General features: G+C 39.2%; 1 protein-coding gene across 4 annotated transcripts in view; it reads right to left on the bottom strand.

Annotated features, from left to right (window-relative positions):
• Nucleotides 1–1,562: 1,562 nt before the first annotated feature.
• Nucleotides 1,563–20,673, bottom strand: part of ZMYND11 (zinc finger MYND-type containing 11) — a 108,299-nt gene continuing 89,188 nt past the window's right edge. For all 4 annotated transcript variants that reach the window (XM_051612591.1, XM_051612593.1, XM_051612592.1 and 1 more), the window contains 11 exons: nt 19,126–19,203; nt 18,636–18,728; nt 17,108–17,195; nt 15,482–15,537; nt 14,716–14,793; nt 14,054–14,172; nt 12,001–12,208; nt 10,056–10,124; nt 7,909–8,181; nt 6,627–6,812; nt 1,563–1,756 (listed from right to left, as the gene is read on the bottom strand). In XM_051612591.1, coding sequence (XP_051468551.1) covers nt 1,634–1,756; nt 6,627–6,812; nt 7,909–8,181; nt 10,056–10,124; nt 12,001–12,208; nt 14,054–14,172; nt 14,716–14,793; nt 15,482–15,537; nt 17,108–17,195; nt 18,636–18,728; nt 19,126–19,203 — 1,371 coding nt within the window. In that variant the 3' untranslated portion in view covers nt 1,563–1,633. The remainder of the gene's footprint in view (nt 1,757–6,626; nt 6,813–7,908; nt 8,182–10,055; nt 10,125–12,000; nt 12,209–14,053; nt 14,173–14,715; nt 14,794–15,481; nt 15,538–17,107; nt 17,196–18,635; nt 18,729–19,125; nt 19,204–20,673) is intronic.

Here is a 20,673-nt window from a genome sequence, read left to right as displayed (position 1 = left end):
TTTGGCAGTATCTAGTCAATTAACTTATATCACCACTGTAAGTAAAAAAAGATCAGGATTTCAGTGGTAGTTCACAGAAGTCTTAGTTATATTTTCATCTTTACAATGACCCTGACAAATCCTAGAGAAAACTTTTTTAAAGGCTTTCCTCCTGATTCTTCAGCTTCCATCGTTCCATCATGTAATTGCTTTCAATAAATATCAAAGATCTAAATAAATATTTACAAATTATTCCTCTAACTTCTCAAAAAATAGCTGGATGATTAATGGGCATACGACTCAGTCTAAGACCAGTCTTTGAAAAAAACCCTAAAATGTGGAGACACTTGAAAAGAAAAGCTATTTCAGTCAGCTTTACATCTATTTAAAAAAATGTCTCTGAACATGGATGCAATTCATATATCTATATATAAAACAAACAAAAAAAGAAATAATTTTTCAACTATCGATCCATTCCTATTGGTAATGCTTCTTAATCCAGACATTCCGCAAAATACAGACTTTTTACAAATCACGGCATCTTTAATACAAGAAAATTAACATGCATTATTCTTCATTCTGAGTACAGTGATGGAGCTCATTATTAGGCAATGACCCATTACTACAAACATAACGGCTTCTGTGAAACTTAAGTGCTTTTTTTCTCCTTTATTATCAAGTTACAATGGACCAGGTGACACCAGATCATAGGCAGTCAAATGACATTGGATTGGGGAGGCTGAAGCGGGGGTAGGGGGGGGTGCAGTAAAGAAATTTGTATGCCTCATCATTTCATGTGTGAATAAAGGTAGTTGGGTTTTTTTGTTGTTGTTGTTGGCTTTTTTTTTTTTTTTGCTTTTCTTATTCTTGTTACAAGCACTCATGTTAGGACAAAGATGAAATGTGCAAACTTCAAAATTTAAATATTCATTTTTCTCTAAGATCCAGCTCAGTAAAAGATTACCCCAGTTCCCTGTGATTTTAAACTACAAGATCAAAGCTAATATTTTGTTATAAAAGTTATATATTGAAAAGAAATAATGAAAATAAAACACAGTTGGGAAATATTTAAGAAAAAATACGCAGGACTAGCACCTGCTGTGTCAACCCTGTTCCCTAAATTCAATCATGTACCCACTGGTATAACCAATAGATAATGCCTTTAAACAGTAAAATTAAGCTGAACAAAACCAGCTCAACAAGGTTAAGAAATAAATGTTACAACAAGGTAGTATGCTTCTCTTTTCTGAAACAGTTCTATACTTCTTACATTCAGATCTAGTTTTTAAATGTTCCTTTTGTTAAACTTGTATGACTTTTTTATTTTGAGATCTGCTGTTTTTTAAAGATTAAAATCTCTGTAAAACCTAAAAATGTTTTAAAATTTGCTGAAAATGCAACAAATCCTCTAGTTTAAAATTATTTAAAGTAACCTCCTCCCACAGATGTTAAATTCATTTTGCGGAAAATATTTCGGAGGAGCATTAAACAGAAGATTGAAATTACTGTGCAAAATTTCTTTTACGAAAAGTGTTTAAAGGCTGGTGCAAAATGGGAAGCAAATTCTAAACAATTTTGGCTTCTTGGAAACAAAAACCGCTGTGTCTGAGAATAGCAATCATCGGGGTGGTTTTCCAGGGGAGGAATAACTCTTTCATCTTTTTCTGCGGCAGGTACGTTTGTGTTCAGCATGCCAGTGCTCCTGCTGACACTTGATGGAGCAGTAGGAAGTGTTCCAGCAGCAGTGGTACATGGCCTCTTCTTCACAGTTGTAGCACTGGAGAGAACAAACGAGAGGAGATTACCACCCTGGCAGGATCCCTCCTTCCCAGCACACGAGTGTTCTCACCTGCTCATGGATGCACCAGCACGTGCAGAGCAATACTTCTCTTTTATGTATGCATGGGGCATCCAAAGGCAGCAGGGCATTTTTCACACGTGCTGAGTAAAGCAGCAACCTTCAGCAAATCTGCACAGTGCTTTCATATTTTCTGGAGTCTGGATGATTGCTTTTGAAAAAATAATCTCTTATTTAAGAAAACTCATTTCCCAGGGCAGTGGACAGACATTTTTCAGCCACAAAGTACAGGAACCGTCTTCTTCCCTACATTTGTTTAATAGAACCCTGATCTATGTCTTAAAAGCTACAATAAATCAACGGGCCCTTCTGGCATGAAAAGTTTCTGTGCAAGCTTGAAAATCAGCATTTCTGAGGTTTCTTCACAAGCCTGACCTGCTGTGTGGTTGCTGGGGAAGATCATTTTTGGGCTAGGAAAATCTCAAAAGTCACAACTGTAACATCACTGGAGAAGAGAATAATTCATGACCAAGTGGTAGGTCTGCAAGGAGGCTACTGTCAGTGGGTTTTGCTGACAGACAGTGCTGCAATATTGTGAAAGGAAAACCTCATGCTATGTCAGTGCTACTGGGAATAGTAATAAAGTGTCTTTTCCTTCAAATGTTCCAGAAACCAGAGAAGGCCTGTTGTACACAGGATGGCAACATGGGCTCTTGCACTTTGTCCTGGCTGCCATGACTGCACAAAGCTCCTGAAATAGAGATGCTTGCACAGCCTGTGACTTCAGCAGAAATACTTGGTTCTGAGGAGTGCTGCAGCAAGGAAGATGTCTACCCTGGTACACACAGAACATCCCCACTTGACTGGTAGCTGGAAGAACTACCTGGAAAATAACCCTGTGGCCTCTGAGGAACTAAAAAATGGGAATAATTATGCTGGTCAAGACTACAGGTCGTCAACAAGGAGGTATGGCATCCAGACAGGATGTGCCCTGTCTCCAGGTGGTTTTATACCCCTTCAGGGCTTGCTGCAAAAGCATTAACTACCATTCTGACAAAATCCTGTAAAGTAGGATGGCATTGCTGCTCAAGGAGCCACTTATACTCAAAGCCCTTGAAAGCCAGGTCCTGATGACCTCAGATTTGTCTTTCTGAATTTGGTCTGCTCAAAATCAGAGAGTATCTCTACAAATCCAGTCTGGAATGCTTACTGCATGATGGTGAACAGAGAGATACCACACAGGCTGTGCAGGCTGTTATCAAACCACAGGGTAACACAATTTACTTGTTATGTCCTGCCTAGCTACAGCATTGTTAATAAAACAGAATTAAAATGAAAACAAGCCCAACCACCTTAAAACAAAACAGAAACACAACAGTCCTACACACTACTACAAGATGGTTCCCAGAAAAGCGACACTGACATTGGTTAAACTGCTATTTATTTACATCAGTAATAAAGGGACTGCCCTAGCTTCATGAGAAGGGAATATCTCCAGTTTGTTTATAACTTAGCTCGAGGGAAGTTTAATTGTAGGAACGTCTGCAAACAAGTGTCCTCTCAAGAGCTGCTTTCCTGTTTTTTCATGTTGCTGGCTGTCCACAAGCCTGTGGGAACCATTAGGATCATCCGCTGTAAAGGTGCAGGGAACAGCTGTGCCTCTCCATTACATACAGCATGGGCCTCAGCCCAGAGACCAGCTTCACATGTGCTTGCTTGGAGAGATCAAAAAAGCTAAGACAGGAGAGAAAAACTGATCTGTGTATCCTTTGCTTCCCTTTACATATGCTGGCCATAAGCGTGGGATGTAAATCTCCACTTATAAAAGGAAAGTAGTGTCATCTAAGCTGGTACCAGAACATGTGGCAAGACCAGCACCCTAGCTTGTACTCTGGAGGCTGTCAAACTGCATAATCTCCTGATTGTTAACCTTGCCTTTACATTTCTTCCTTTCATTTGCTATTTACTTGAGGTATCTGTATTAAATCCAAATTTTCTGGAGGTATAAAAAGGAGATTGGGTTAAGCCAAAGAGACTGTGACCAGTTAGCACAACAGAAAAATCTTTAACTTTCTTTAACTTTAAAGTTCTTTAACTATGTTTTAGGCTCCTGAGGGCTGGGATCTTCTCACATGCCTGTACGCCACAAGCAAAATGATCTCTTAATCCTGACTGGATTTTTATGAGAAAAAGACAAATACAGCATGAATAATAGCAGCTGTATTCCCAAGCCTAGACATCTGCATTACGCAAAACCAGAGGCTTCTGCTTCTAATTAAAAAGCAAAGCCACCAAAACTCATTTAGTATGTGTGTTAATTACATGAGATTTTGGCAAGGAGGTATCATTATTATAATAGCAGCATACAAGAGCAATACTACACGCCAGGGACTGTCATTAGTACCACCAAAAGAAAAATCACTGGGGAGTTGAGTAATTGGACCAACTCCAGCGGCCTGAGGCTGTGTGTTGGCAGGCAGATCCATCAGCTTCAATGCCAAGGTGTTTATCTGTACCCTCCCTCTCCTACCACATGCAAACCAGCTGCCTGTGTGATGCCTTTATTTAAGGTGGTGATTGACATATAGTTCTGGAGCCACAGAAATAGGCAAGATTGTCAAATGCTCTTTATATCTTTAATTGTCTTGCTTGGAAAGAGGCTTTATGCATATGACCATAAGATGCAGGGATGTGGTGCCAGGGTTAAAGGCACTTTGAAGCAGATGGAAGTTAAGTCTTGGGAGTCTCTTCATAAATTTTGCCTTCAAGAAAACCAAAAAGCAGGTACAGCTGAGGCCAGACTTACAACCAAGTTACTGTGATTGAGTTACTGTATATCGACTAAACAGTGGCAACAGTTCACATGTGCACTCAACTTAGAACAGAAGGGAACTAATTTGACGTAGTTCTATAGTGGGCAAAGACAATTCAATTCCTTCTCAAGTGCCACAGGCAAAAGCATTCAGGCAGACACCAGCAGCTGGTGGCTCATTAAACACAGTAATTTGATCAAGTCCAAAACCTCAAGAACTTCTTTGGTCTGCAGAGACAGGTAGACAGGGAGGAATTTCCTAACTGAGAGAGTCCCAAGCACTGCAGTATCTTAACTCCCACGGTAAAATCTCTACTAGAACAGAAATGAAGACTCTACAGGAGCTCTGGCATTTGACGCAATTCTCTTTACAAACAACAAACTCATGACTGTGATGGTCAGCAACGGATTGTCTCACCTTCGTATTTATTTCACTTTTCCACAGGGACCATCACTTAATCTGCATGAAGAAGGACTAACGAGGCTGAACATAAACAAACAGCCCTGAAGAGTGCAAGAGAAAGGGGAGCTTCGGGCGAAGGGCTGGCGGTGCCCGGGGGCAGTGGCAGTGACAGGGGCAGTGGCAGTGACAGGGGCAGTGGCAGGGGCAGTGACAGGGGCAGGGGCAGGGGCAGTGGCAGGGGCAGTGGCAGGGGCAGGGTTGGGGTCCCTCACCGCTCAGATCTTGAGCCACCTTGTGGCAAGGCACCCGCACGCTGCTCAGCCGCATCTGCCACCACCAACGCTCAAAAGAAGCGGGCAGAAAATCTTGTTCCCACCCCTCCTGCATGTTACAGACAGCTACCGCAGCGCACCGTGATTCCTGAACCGATGGCTTTCATTTCCCTGCTCTACGAAAAGGAGCGAAGGAACAGCAAAGTTTGTGTGTGTGCCAGGCCCGCTGCTCCTCAGCCTAACAGTTTCCACCCACCTGTGCTACAGGCTAACAGCACAGCATTGCAGCACTTGCCATGTCTGAGTAGATGCTGTACAGCCATGTGGGAGAACACACGTCTGGCTTGAAAACAGAAGGCACAAAACAAGAAGAGGGAAAAGCCTGCAGCATGTAATAGAACAGTAAGCTAGATGGCTGTTTCACTTTTCTAAAGGGCATACTTTTTTTGTACGTAATGCTGCAGATTTGGGGTTAAGGACTGAGCAAGGGAGAGAAATATACTTCAGAAAGTCACGTCTTAAATAAAAACAAACATAAAAGAGCCACAAAAAAAAGCTAGGAGAAGAAAATAATAGATTCAGAGAATTATTTGGGTTGGAAGGGACCTTAAAAATCATCTAGTTCCACCCCCCTGCATGGGCAGGGACACCTCCCACTAGACCAGGTTGCTCAAAGTCCCGTCCAACCTGGCCTTGAACACTTCCAGGGAGGGGGCATCCACAACTTCCCTGGGCAACCTGTGCCAGTGTCTCACCACCCTCACACTAAAGAATTTCTTTATAATGTCTAACCTAAATCTACCCTCTTCTAGTTTAAAGCCATTCTTCCTAGTCCTATCACTACATACTCTTGTAAAAAGCCCCTACCCAGCTTTCCTGTAGCCCCTTCAGGTATAGGAAGGCCTCTACAAGGCCTCCCCAGAGCCTTGTCTTCTCCAGGCTGAACAACCCCAACTCTCAGCCTGTCAAAGGCCAAAACAGTAACACTACCAGCATTATTAGCAGGGGAATATAAATGGATGCAGCTAGATACTGTACCCTCTAGGGCCTTGAGATCAAAGGACTATGAACATAATGCAGAATTACTTACATGCAGTAAAACTGCATTTAGAGAAAGATATTTTCATAGTAGAATTTGATTGGACTCAAGAAGATGGCACTGTTAACACTACACAATGAAGATGGAAAGCAATCAGAACTTTGAGTTGAAAGTTGGAGGTTATGAAAATTTGAAAGCAGTAATATGAAGGAGCAAACCTTATAGCCAACAGACCAGTTAAGGAAAAAAATAACCTTCAACTGGCATGTAGTATTCATTATACATTTGCACTTACTGTCCTGCAATATGTTTTTGACACTTACCCACTGCTTCTTCTTGGTCTGGGAAATCAGCTGCTTGTGCTGTCCTGCTAGTTTCTTAATTTCTTCTAAAAATTCCTCTTTGCACTTCTCCTTCACCTGCTTACATTTTCTGTCCATCTCTCCTTGTGCGTTGGCCACAGCTTTATTTACAGCCTGCCTTTTCTCTTCTTCCATCTCTGTACGCAGCTGCCATAAGAGAGTCAGCAAAACAACTCAATGAACAACTGTTGGAATAAAAGTATCTTCTTTAAACCTCTACTGCTTAAACCTCTATTATTGATGTGGATGGAGGTCACATAAGTAGAGATTTCTCCTATTTGGAAAACAAAAAGTTCTCTCCTTTAGAGTTATATATAAAAAAAATTCCATCCCATAAGAAACATTCCAAATAAAAATGTGCTCATATTTCTATTCTGCTAGGCATCTACGTGTAATTTATCAATGATTGATTTACAAATTTATTAATTTACCTTAAACAAAGATTTTCTCTTTTCCGAATCTACAACTGCATACAAATCTACAGCAAGGGCACAATGGAAATAGAAAATAGAACATCCCTGAGTTCAGTAAGAGGTACCTATCAGTACTCATTGTCAGTGGGATTCCTTTGCCCTTGCTCAGTTATCTAAAAGTTTGGTGCCTTAATCCTACAGGTTTAACACTTAAAACATCCTAGGTTTACTCCATAGTCCTTCACCCAGAAGGAAATTAATCTTGTCCTAAGCCATGTACTTAAGTCAGGTGAGACAATTCATCCTCTAAATTGTCTTACCCTCTCCAGCCAAAGCTGACCAGCTCAGGTTTACATATTGTAAACAGGTTATCATTAGATAAGAAAACTGAAACAAATTTCAGTGAATCTATTTAATGTTTAGGTCAGGAGATGGACAAAATAAGAATAATTTATGAATAGCATTGAAACACTTGACAATGGAGACAAAGGCTTTGGAGATGGATACTCATGAATGAACAATTAGTTTAGTTTTTGGATCATAAACTGGACAAAAGGCTAAAAGGATAACTAGATCAGGCTAAAAGGCTAGAAGGATTGCTGGACAAAAGGATATAAAAGGCAGGAATTTTCTGTTCAAACTAATGTTTTTTGGTATAGAAATGGCCTAAAAAGCAATCATGAAGACCATTTTTATGTGGTCTCTTTGGAAAGGCTTTTTAAATTCATTTTCTTAAGGGTGGATGTTACAAAAATAGAAAAGAATGTGAAAAAAATCTACGCCCCTCCTCTTCTCAAACCAGGGTGTAGGTGGTATTCAGCAAAGGTTACCTTTTCCACTGCCTCTCGCACAACTCGCTCAGTTTCTCTTTTGTGATCAGCTTTCATCCTGTCCTTGAAATCATTAAAGATTTTGGTGTATTTGTCATGGCACATGTTCTGACACACTCCATCATTACTGGTCTGGGTGCTCCGATGCAGCATTTTTGGAGAAGAGGCACTTAACTTCTTGGTCTGAGTTGAGACTGAAACTTTTTCAATAGGCTGGGGCATTGTGGGAATTTCCTGGCTTGAACTTACTGCTTCAGTTTCAGGTTCTGGCTCCTACAGAGGAAGAACAAACTTGTAAATCCAGATATCAAAATAGAACCCTGGAGAATAAATGTTACATGACTAATGTCAGCACAACTAGTATGAAAGATGTCTGTTGAAGACCTTTAGTGCCAATGGGATCCCTGAGCACAAACAGCATGACAGGGGGTAGGTTGTTTGGTCAGGCTTTTCTGACTTCAGCTAGGAGCCCTCCAGAAAGAAGCACACATATGGCATCAGTATGCCACACTCACCAGCCTTGCTTCCCAAAAAGTACAACCAGCATCAGAGGCTTTGGATTACTAAAGAGTCATAGATTTCCCCCAATACCATTCTCCCTGAAGAGACCGTAGCTGAGTGGTCAAGTTGCCTGAATTGTTATGGTAATCTCTGGGCTTACTCTAGCCCAGCAGGCTCCACTGGAATCTGTAATATTCCACTGATTTCACAGAACTTCTGCAAAGATTGACTAGTAGTTCAAAGGTGCTTTGAAGATGAAAAGCTAATGAGCATCTAAGTCTTGCTTCCAATAATATACAACTAGATTTGGATGACCACAGAAGCTTTCTGTAATTACACAATTACCAAGAAAGAAATCAGTTGCTGTAATGTACTGTACTGAATTTAGGTGCCTGTGTTATTACACTCTTAACACCCATTGCTCCTACTCTTTAGAATGGATAGAAGTAATAACCCTGTAACTCTTACTGAGATTAGAAGTGTCTGAAGACACAGATGAACAATACTTGGTTGGTTGTTTTTGTTTCATGTTTTTTTACTTGTTTTGGTTTTTTTTTAAATTAGCTTTTAAAGCTCATTTAACAGTGTACAAAGTACACAGTCCTTGTAACACCAGACTTGCTCAGCAGTAAATCTTGTGCCTGCCTGTGTGATAGGTCACTGTTCACACCAATCGAAAGGCTGAGTGTGTATTCCCTTTTGCAACCAATTAGTCTCTAATAGGTCACTCTGATTGACTTCTGGATCACTGACCAAACGTGAGCAGAGCTAAGAAAGCAAATATTAAGACATAAATACATGAAACAAATTACAGCATTTGCCTGACAGAAAACACAATAAAAATGACAAGACATCCTAAACTGTAGTCTCTCTATCTTGTACTCAAATAGACCTTGTGCCCCAGGGAGCATGAACAGCGTGTCACTGCCTCCATTGCTGAAGACACTTCCTGCAGTATCACACAATGGGGAGGCAGGTGCCCAGATATGAGGAGTGGCAGTGTCTGTATTTCAGGCACCAGGGCCAACTCACATCAACTCTGGTGCTAAAATACCTGGATCCTCCTCTGTAATGGAATCCCGAGTCCTCTTCTGAGGACTGTGCATATGTGCAACTTTCTCATAGTGTTCAACATGCAGCTGAAACAAGGCCGGGAAAAAGTACTCAAAAGTTAGGATAAAGGAGATCGATGGCTGTCTCAGTAACTGCCCCCTTGTGTACAAGCATAATAATACACTCCCTAGTTACATGCTCGTTTAGTGAGCAACTTGGATAAACAAGGAAGGAAGCTCTACAGACAAAGGTGGATATGACGTTTTATAAGCTTAATACGGTTGATCATACAAAAGACTTTCCAACTTCTGTTGTTTATAGACTTACTAACTAGCCTGAATTTGTCATTAAAAAAAAATATAAAAGTTGTAAGTTGATTGTTGATCCATTAATGATACAGAATATTACCACAATGACACCAATGACTAGCATGAGGGAGGTACAATTACATTTGTTAGCAAGGAGGATCAAGCTATGGGGCTGGAACTTCTAAGATTAATACCATAAAATCAGTACAAGTAGCAGAACTTGAAAAAGTGTCTATTAAAATTTCAGATTTTCTGTACTTTGTTCTGGTAACAGAGGTTACTCACTTCTTTCTTGAGTTCCATGCTCTGGTTACGTCGTCCTTTCTTTGCTCGTGGTTCCTGAGTAACCTTCAGCTGTGAATGTTATGAAAAGCATATTGAATCATTCCAAAAAACAGCTCCTAAAGGCAGCAGCATCCACTGTAACATGACTAATGTACCTTTTATTTGTGATTATGTCCAACTATTTAATGCAGCAAATAGAAAGCTGAACACAGATCTTAAATGAGAAGTGCACACAATGAACTTTCCACATTATCACTGATGACTATGATTGCACAAAAGAACAAAATGCATGAACAAGTTCTAACATTCAGTGGGTATTTGATAAAATACCCTTAACTATTATTTTCTTCATTTCACACAAAAATTCAAACACTTGTTTCTGGAATATTCTGATATCCATGCCCTGTAATTAGGCAGCAGATTCTGTTGGAAGCCAGAAAACAGCAATAATTATAAAAAGAAGGTATGTGTATATATCCATATATAAACACAGTAAGATTATCCAGACTTGCTATAATTGATTAGAACTTTATGCTTGAAGAGGTACAAAACTTCAGCTTCAAAAATAAAATTCCATCTCCAGCAATAGAAACAAGGGTGGTATCTAAGTGGATGGTGTATTATCTTACAACAGCTTACAGAAAAGTTCTTATTCCTGTCTTTGAAGCACCCAGTTCTAGCTAGTGTTAGTGACAGGATATTGCAGAGCACTGATTTTGATGGCTTCTCTTACATTCTTGGATCTGGGAAACCAGTGCAGGGATAAGCATTAACCAAGTGAAAGATGAACATTTGGGGTGGAACAGAAAGTAACACAAATTGACACTTCAAACCCTCTAAATGACACTTTTGAAAACCTGGGAAAATGCCACTGTTATCTTTCATAAATATTATTTGTGACTGTTTTCCTGTTTCATCATACGTTGTTGCATAACTGCATACATGACATAAAATAAAGGGGCTATAAAAGGTTAGCTAAGCAAACCAGGCTAAAAAACCCTAAACCACTTTGATAAGGAGCATCTATTTAAAGCAACATCCAGTTCTATAAGCTTGAAGTTTTCAGCTACAAATTGGATGGCAGACCAGTTTAACGTAAGGGGAAAGGAAGAGGGTCAAAACACACTGATCGTTTAAGTACAGCTTTAGAGAGAGGATAGAGGTTTTAAATGAGAAGATGTTGCCAGGGGAAAGGCTGCAAAAAATACAGAGAAGCATCCTGCAAGCTATGAAAATCTTCCTACCAAGTCAGTAATAGTGAATATATAACACCCTCTCAGACAATGAATGGCTAGCAAAGTTCAGCTGTGATAAGGAATTTCCATGTGGCAATGCAAAGGTTTGTATCCTGGCCCTTTGTCCTCTTCACCTTTGTTAAAGCCATATTGTTTTTTGTTTTGTTTTGCAGAATTGTTTTTAATGACCTTAATCAGTTGCTGATCACTTGGTCCTCAAGTGCAACATTCACACCTAACTTTAGTTGGACTTGCTGCAAATGTCATGGTTGCTGTTATTCAGGGATCTGTAGTGCAGAATACAGTCCAAAGTGAACATACTCCAGCTGTGAAAAGGCTGAGCAGCTACAGGCCTGTCCCTTGATGGGAGTCCAACAAGGCAGTGTTGCAGTCTATCTGATATCCATGACATTTAACTTGAACATTCCTGTATAACTTTAGAAATCTTGGTCTGTCGCACCAAGGTGCTGTAGGTGACAATTATGTCCTCCTCCCAGAGGTCATCCAGAAAACTGAGGAAAGAAGAAAACTCTATATTCTTGCTATTACAGAGCCACAAAACATAGGGAAGATAAGCCTTTGAACCCTCTTCTTATCACCACAAAGCTGCAGCCAGAGTACAAGCTAATTTAATTGCAGATTAATTAAAAATACGTCATTTTTTAGCTTCTCATAAATTGCCCTGATTGCTATGTTGTGGCAGCACTCACCTGCTCATTGCTGGTGGAAGAGATACTCGACTCTGCCTCCTCTTCCCCTTTATCCTCATTCTTTGATTTCCAGAATCTCCCTTCACGAAGAAAACGCTGGTGCAGTTCCAGCTCATCACAGGCCTTCTTCCACCCCATGCTGCGCTTCACGTGCAGCCGATGGATGTTAACTGTGATATCCTGAATGTTTTCTGAGGGGATCCAGGCCCTTTGAAATATCCAATAGACACAGGTTCAGAAAAATTAAATACAGAGGAAGGATCTTGACCCAAGAAACTGACTTCAAAAGCAGTTTTTCACTGCAGCTGATCACCGACAACTCCTTTTTTACTCAGAATTGTTGTACATTTAACACATATGAAAAAAAACATGGACTGCATATCATTACACATTTGTGTTATTATGAGCATTTGTTAGCTGAGGCATGGGTGCTATGGCTGAAGCCACAAACCTCTCCCAGCACCAGTAACAGTCAAATCTCCTACCTGCTTTCTTGCTAAATGTGCTGGGTCAGACACAGAAAGATCTTTACTGAAGGTTCACATGTTAATCTAATTTAGCCCTCGACCTCTTTGCTAAACCCGTCAAGGAATGTACCAAATTATCACCTCAAATAGAGATATTTTGTAGTTCGGATCCCTGTCTATCAGGACTGAACTCATGTGGGGACTGTCATGCTCTTTTGGACTGAATTCAGGCCAGTGACTTGGTTCCAAATGTACTTCATTCTCTTAAATATTTTCAGACTCCTCATAGAGTTAGATGGGCAGCTCTTGACATTTTGAAAGGTTATACCAAGCAATACCAGACATTAAAGAAAAAGAGTAATTGCCATGCACTTCTACATAACAGAGTAAATACTGTAACTAATTAACAGATTCTCAATTCTTGCAATATAAATTCCATTTCAGTGAAGTGAAAGAAACAATACTAATCTACATCAACCAGGAATTTGGCCTTTCATCCAAGTCCAGCACAGTGACTAAGCAACTGCACTTTACTAAAATGTATTTTGCCTTTTCTACCAGCACACTTTAAGAAGTTGCAAGCACCTCATCCCACAAGTGTAATGTTACTTTATTAAGTAGTTGGAAGCTGTATGAACTTAATGCTAAAACTACTAATGAGATAAACTGTATTTTCATTTCACATAGACACAAAGTAAGTAATTCTGTGGTTGAGACACAAATAAGGATCCTTTACCCACTTTATGCCTATTAGAAAATCTTGGTAGTTCATATAACAAATGAAAACATGTTATATACTGATATACTGTGCAAGTTACACTAAAAGCCATTTAATTAAAAAGCCTCATAAAATGCTGCTCCTGAATTGTCTAGGCCCTTTTCGGATGCACCAAAAAGATACCAACTTCCCAACAACCACGAATTACTTTGCAAATGTCTCATCTCCTCACATTATAGGCATGTAAATCAAACAGAAAGAAAAATAAATAAATCAGGACATCCACTGTAGTGATACTACTATAATGCTCCCCCAATGCTGAACAAACAATAGGAGATAGAACTAAAAGGTGATCTCTAAGAGTGACGTTTCCAATGTAAAGAGTCTCTGAAATGGCAAATTGGCTCTCAGCAGGAGCTCTGTCAATGGTCTAGCAGTGAGACAGAAACATTTGTGATGTATATTATGTTACTAAAATACAAAATTGCCATGTGCATATTCAGAAGAGAAAATTGCACGAAGTCAATAATACTGCTGGTAGTAAAAATACATTTCTGTCCCATTTTCACCTTGGCCTGGATTAGGAGGCTGCTACTGATTTGAAAAAAACAGTTGACATTCACTTGCTTTGTTTAATTAAAATGGCATTAACTTATCCCTTTGGCAATTGTGGAAAGGGAATCCCTGTGCGGTTTGGCAACTTTGGAAGTGTTAGACTGAGCTTTAAATTTTCTGAAACAATTATGGCAAAGTATTCAGTGTTTCTAATGTTGGCAACTAGCTGAGCCAGGATTTACAACATGATAGATTGAGAGAAATCCTTTCAATTATTGTTTGTAAAAATCAGCACATGGAATTAATAAATTACCTTTGGTGGTGATGGCCAAAAAAACGAACATCAACTTGATTGTCCTCTTTCTGCATGACTTTGGCTGGCCAAAACCCAAAGCCTTTCATTTTTGCCCAAACCAACTCATGATTAGGTATCTGGAAAAAATGTTGTATTTATTATTGGATATGAAGAATTATCTTGGTATCTCCCACAAACATTTTTTTTGTAATACTATGCTAGCATCTTAAGAATATGGTTGCTCTTTATGTTTAGTGGTCTTTTCATTTTTATCTTCTTACAATACATATTTTCTTGCTAGATGTTTTGTATGGATGAAAGTAAAAAAAAAAAATAAAGCCTGAAAATGGTGTACCTGTCTATTGAAAATAGAGATCTTAAGCAGCCCAAAAATTAAACTTGTGTTTATAGCTTCATTCAGAAACAGTTTTATTTCTGTAAGTTCTTTATTTTCTTGTGACACTGTAGCAACTGGTTGATAACCAAATTTTATAACCTATATTGCTAATGCTTTGAACTTCAATCAACATTTTACTTGTGTAAGATACCTAGGCTTGCAGTCCTAAACAGGTTTTTGAAACAAACCTACTGAATTTGAATATTCAATGCATTAATAACACCAAAACTGCAGGTGTTTGTAGAGAAAAGCAAACAAATAAAAATCTGTGTCAGCAACATACACAAGGATAGCAGAACCAATTGTCAGGTCGTGCATTTGACAAATAGAAACAGTTCTTGCAAAGCTGCAGTTCATCCAGCTGAAAAACAAACAAAAAAAAGGTAAATGAGCCCAAATTTTCCTATTTATGTGACTTCAGTAACATCCCCTTCTCAAGTAGTAAAATTTTTCATCTCTGCTTGTTAATTTGCTGGAGTTACTTCTGTTTGTGCAAACTGAAGGTGTGAAACTGAGGTGAGCTGAGAGTGGATGAAAGACAAGGTGCAGAAACTTTATTCGTATTTTTGAAAGACAAGGCAGAGGGAGAAAGACTAGTTCAATTCTTAGTGATTTATCAGAGCTAAAATGCAAATAATTTTAATTCATAGAATATTTGAAGTACATTCTGAAAGAAATAACTGAACTGTACAAATGGAGAAATTGTGACAGCTTTATTTTTTTGGTCTCCTCTGAATGTTGAGAAATGTTTCACTGCCAGTTACAGGATTTGGTAGGAATCTCACCTCAGGTTCAATTTAGAATAGCAAGTACAATTATTTCTAGTCCAACTATGAATTACTAGATAATGTTCAAAACTGAAATTTGAATATTGGCATTTTCTAAAAGAAAATAAAGAAAAAGGAATTCTGAATCAACCATTAGGAAGTTAGGGGAAAATTTTAAACAAATTTCACATACTTTTTATTTTTATAAAATGAAGAATAATTTTCACAGATTCTGAAATTAAAATTATCTTGTCTACATCTTGGTTGCTTGGTACTACTTACTTCATGACATGTGTCTTTGTAAAGCATCCTTGCTATGTCAGCTTGCTCACTGTCCGCTACGAATTAAAAAGAAAAGGTCACAGTGTGATCCCAATGCTCACAAAGATTTGCAGCTGCCATTGCTTGACTTTCATGCTATAATTGTCTTGCTTGAGAATACAAAACATAATTTAGTCTCTTATATAACCCCTCCATTTAAAAAATTCTAACCATCAGTTTATCTTTGTTTTCTCTTTCATATTCTAAGCATAAATACTGTTGGGAGCTTTTTTACTGAACAATACATGTACACATCTGAGCAGCAGCAGCAGGGAGACAGGGTTGCTCTCAATACAGATCCAGTTTCCTTCTCTGCTCGTGTCTTAATGACAAACTTCAATTGTCCTAAAATTGCTATCACCAGTTGACAGGAACTCTGGTACTATCACACAAGAATTTCTGCTCAGAGTAGTGCTCCACAGACTATTTATCACTGTGTGCTTCCCTTCACACCTGTGTATTTCTCTATTGGCAAATTCACATCTCTCCCTACAAATGATCTTCTGGTGGATCTTCTGGTGCTGCAAATAGACTGGCCCCACCCTCCTCCCAGTTTCCCTGACGTGGGCCATTTTTGCAGGGAAGAACCACATCGTTCCTGAAATCATGGCTCTGGAAAATCTTGTTACAGGACCTGGCTATAGCTTCTGGATGTGGTGATGGTCATGTTTTTCCACTTTCAGACTGTCCCACCATATCACAGAATTATAGAATCATAGAATCATTAAGGTTGGAAGGGACCTTCAAGATCATCAAGTTCCAAACCCCCTGCCGTGAGCAGGGAACCCTACCACTAGACCACATTGCACAAAACCTCATCCAACCTGGCCTTAAAAACCTCCAGGGATGGGGCATCAACAACCTCCCTGGGCAACCTATTCCAGTTCCTCACCACCCTTACAGTGAACAATTTCTTCCTAATATCTCACCTAAATCTCCCCTCTCTCAGTTTAAAACCTTTACCCCTTGTGCTATTACTATCTTCTCTGATGAAAAACCCTTCCCCAGCTTTCCTGTAGGCCCCTTTCAAGTACTGGAAGGCTGATACAAGGTCCCTCCGGAGCCTTCTCTTCTCCAGGCTCAGTCACTCATTACCTTCCCAGGGGCTGGCAGCTTCTCTGACGGCTGTACCTCCACACACTGCACCAGCAGGACACCTCTACTGTGGATATAGCTGTATTTGCTGTCACAATATGACAGCAGATAGTGCTCACAAGAGAAAAATATGTGTTTATGGCACATATTTCTGCTGACACAGCACATCAGAGATCAGACCTCGTTCTACTCTACAGCAACATATGTGTACTGGCAGAAATCTGCAGTATGACTTACAACTTGTGCTGCAGAAGAAACAGGATGGCAAAAGTGCACTAACAGGTTTAGCCAGAGAGGATTAAAATAGTTGTCTAGTAAGTGGGCCAGAAAGACTCTGCAAAGTCCTCTTGCAGCTTACTTTGATTTTTCAGGGCTCTCAAATTACCTCATCCACTTTTAAGATTATCTAATAGCAAGTTCAATCCTGAACTTGTGAGTTTCCTACAGATAAAGATAAATCAAATAAAGCAAGCAGTAACTGTAGTACTTTACCTCCATAGAAAATGACTGTGTTGTGTAGAAGTAGCTGAGCATCTGCTTTGAACTCCTCATAACTCCTGTACTTTCCTTCATTTACTTTCTACACAAAAGAAAGCATGGAACTGTGAAAAAACTGTTAAAATGCTGGACCTGTTTTATGCAGAGAAGCTTTCACAGAAGTACATTATGCAACACAGATCAGACACTGGTTTTCCTGCATACAGAAGGAATATTTACAACTCTTTGACATGGTTTGTTAGTACCTGAACACAGGCTTCATTGGTCCCTTTATACAATGTCCAGGAGTAAACCAGGTGCTTTAATACTTGACTTTTAAACTTTTTAAGTTTAAAAAAAATTATCTTGATATAACAAGGTAAATCTGGAGTAGCTTCATTGTAAGATGTGGCCCAGAATATTTCTTCAAATGAAAATAAATTTCCTGAAATGAAGATTTTGTACCATAAAATACCAGCTAGTTTCAAATCAATGTCCACTGCCTTTATACTTCCAGGATCTTCACTTGACAGTCAGTGTTTTCTGATGAAGGCTGTTTGTTTTTGTCTTCCAAGCTTGTAACAAATGCTTACATGGAGCCATGTTTAGTAAGGAATGTAGCATTTTCAGTTGTGCTCTGTCAAGACCACCTATGAGAATTCCAGTCAACAAACAAAACATCATCCATTTCTAGGATGTTATCAAGCCCAAAAAACCTTCTGTGGAAGCAGGTGAACATGACATAATGAAAGGAAGGCCTGACCTACTTTCAGGCTCAACCAGTGTTGCCAGTACTTCAAGCTAGCCAGTAATGTCGGTCTCCAAAACTGCCAATGGAATTATTGTTTATCCATATGTTTCAATAACAATATTAAACCAAAGGCTTTTAATATCTATGGTTGTAAAAGGTAATATATATTACAGCAGTGCATAGCAATCCAGTTGCAGCAATGAATAAAGATGGATAAGCTGCTTATTTTGGTCATGTGCAGTTGATTTACATGAGTCATGAACAGACCTTTGCTTCAGAAAAAAAGGACAATGTATTTACCGGCATTTTATTTTTGGAACAATTAATGCAAAACATTTAAGTGAGTCTTGTCTTTTGGTTCTTTATGAATCATCTAGATGTTGATAAAGTTGCCACCTACATAAGGCCTTAATGACTAAAACTGGAATATGGTCAAAAACACTGGGGCAGAAATGCAAATGTGGTCACTCAAGTCCATATTCAGTGACTCAGAGAAAGGACACTTTCTCTGAAGATTTCAGCTACCTATAGCTCTTAGGAAAAACTTGGTAAAAAAGGAATTGAGGATACTCTACGTTTCATATTTAGGCACCACTCAAAATGGTTTTACTCGGTTATCTATTTATGAGGAAAAGTCTGAAATTTTAAGCTCCCATATCCAGTGCTGGATACAATACTGAAATACTAATAACATGGAGAATAAAAAGAATTAGTGCTTTAGTCTTGAAGGTTTATCTTCACTTTTAAAAGACACCATGAACAGTGTGGAATTTAGAAAGCAAGTCACTCTACCTCCTGTATAGTGGGAACATCAACAGCTGAGTGTACCAGCCTTCTATACATTGGGTGTTTGTTGTCCTTCCCTTTCTTGTTTAGATCTATAGCCTGAAAGGACCATAAGACAGCGTAAGTTACTGCATTTAGAACCTGCTTAAAACACACACACGCAAAAGAGATTAAAAAAATCCAATATTTTGGAATATTTCAGGCGGGGAATAAAGAAGGCCAAACTGTAGGTCCAAAATCTGACAGATTACACGTGTCCCAAACCATTCCAGAAGAGCCACAGGCCCATGGCATAAACTACTCCTGCCAGAATGATACGGATCTGAGCAATGAGACATGGCAGGTATATGTTGAAATACACACATTGCTTATGACAGAGGAAATAAAATGACACCCTCTGTAGTCCTCCTCCCTGCACAGTCACACATGGCCAAACCCAACACATCCTCTGCAGTTCTACCCAACACTTTGATGAGCTTCCCTGTTTCAGACTCACCCGTTCCTTCATACGAGAGACTATGAATCGCAGGTATGTGCTCATCTCTTGTTTGCTTGTGTTTTTCTTCTTGATACTCTGTCAAAGAAAAATAGGATCATATTATTATTTTAAACTAGACTTCAAAATTCAACCAATAAAATTTTTTTTCCGAATCACAACATTAATTGAAAAGGTAACTAAATAATCTCTCACACAATTTTTTAGGGAAAATCTTTTCTGGGAAATTAGTAATAGTAACACGTTACAACAACTGTGTATGTTGCTTTGAATTATGTCTGGGCTGAGGACTTCAATTACAGAAGAGTTACAGGCTTTATTTCTACTCATGTTCATAATTCTTTGTCAAAACCTCTCATGTAAAAAAGTGTCTAATTAGAATAAAGCAATGAAGAAAGGCATTTTAGGGAGCAGTTAAAAATTTATTTAATGGTCTTTTTATTAGCAAGGCATTAATATTTTCAGTAAAATAAGAAATTATTTTTAAAATAATATCCTGTACCATCTACTAATTATGTGCTTACTAGGCAAAATGACATTGTCTAGGAGGAAGTTAAACAGGCTCTAGCCAGTAAAAACTCCGACCACTTCTTACTGCTTGAGAAACACAGCAGTTGTTGGTTTTTGTGGTTCTTTCTTCAAAAAATCTAATCCAGATTCCAGATCATAGACTTCTTTGTTTTAGTGTTCAGGATCCAGATTTTCCCCCTCATCTTAGGCTACTATAGAGACTTATCCCACACTTCCAAGTCAATCCTGGCTAGTGGGAAGCACTGCACATAGAAAATCCACTGCTAAGGAGAAGGTGGCTTCTGCAAATGCCTGGTGGGCTCCTACAAACCAGCCTTTCCAATCCCAGGTCACATCAGCTGTGCACAGCTCTGCAAGGCCTTACAACAGCTAGCTGGAAAGTGCTATTTCCTCCTCGCTCTTCCCTACAGTTGTCCTCCAAAACAAAAGCACAGTGAAACAACAATGGGGGTTCCAGCTTTATTATCTTGAAGTGATATCTAACTGCTCACATCTCTTGCAAAAATGTTTATTCCTCCTCACACCTCCAAATGCACTGGGTACCAAGCTAAGTTCTTCCCTTCTCATGCCTCACATCACCACTGTATGCAAACTGTGTGGACCCAGCTGGGTGAGCTACATCTGCATCTGCAAATTTTGATGGTCTTTAGCAAGATCCACATAATTGTGCAGGTGGCTGTTGCTTAGCAAACACAAGAAAAAATAGAATCCATGTCCTAACAGGTAGTTAAAAGAGGTATAAAGCTTATGAACCATTAATCACTACAATTTTGCTATTTTTTACGGAATTACTTATATATGACTCTGAACATACAGAGGGAGCAGGCACATTGAGTACAGAGCAACTACTTTTATCTGTTTACTTGGCAAGAGTATAAGTTACATGTTAGTGCCAAAAAAAAATTGATAGGATTTAATTGTTTCTCCTCTGCTTGTATTCCTCCTGCAAGACACTGAAGACACTGAAAATCACAGGCCAGCTACAAGAAGTGTGCAACCTGTACACCTCAGGATGGT

The sequence above is a fragment of the Apus apus genome, chromosome 2 (genome assembly GCF_020740795.1).
Source record: "Apus apus isolate bApuApu2 chromosome 2, bApuApu2.pri.cur, whole genome shotgun sequence".
NCBI classification, from domain to species: domain Eukaryota; kingdom Metazoa; phylum Chordata; class Aves; order Apodiformes; family Apodidae; genus Apus; species Apus apus.
This window is presented reverse-complemented; position numbering and strand designations above follow the sequence as displayed.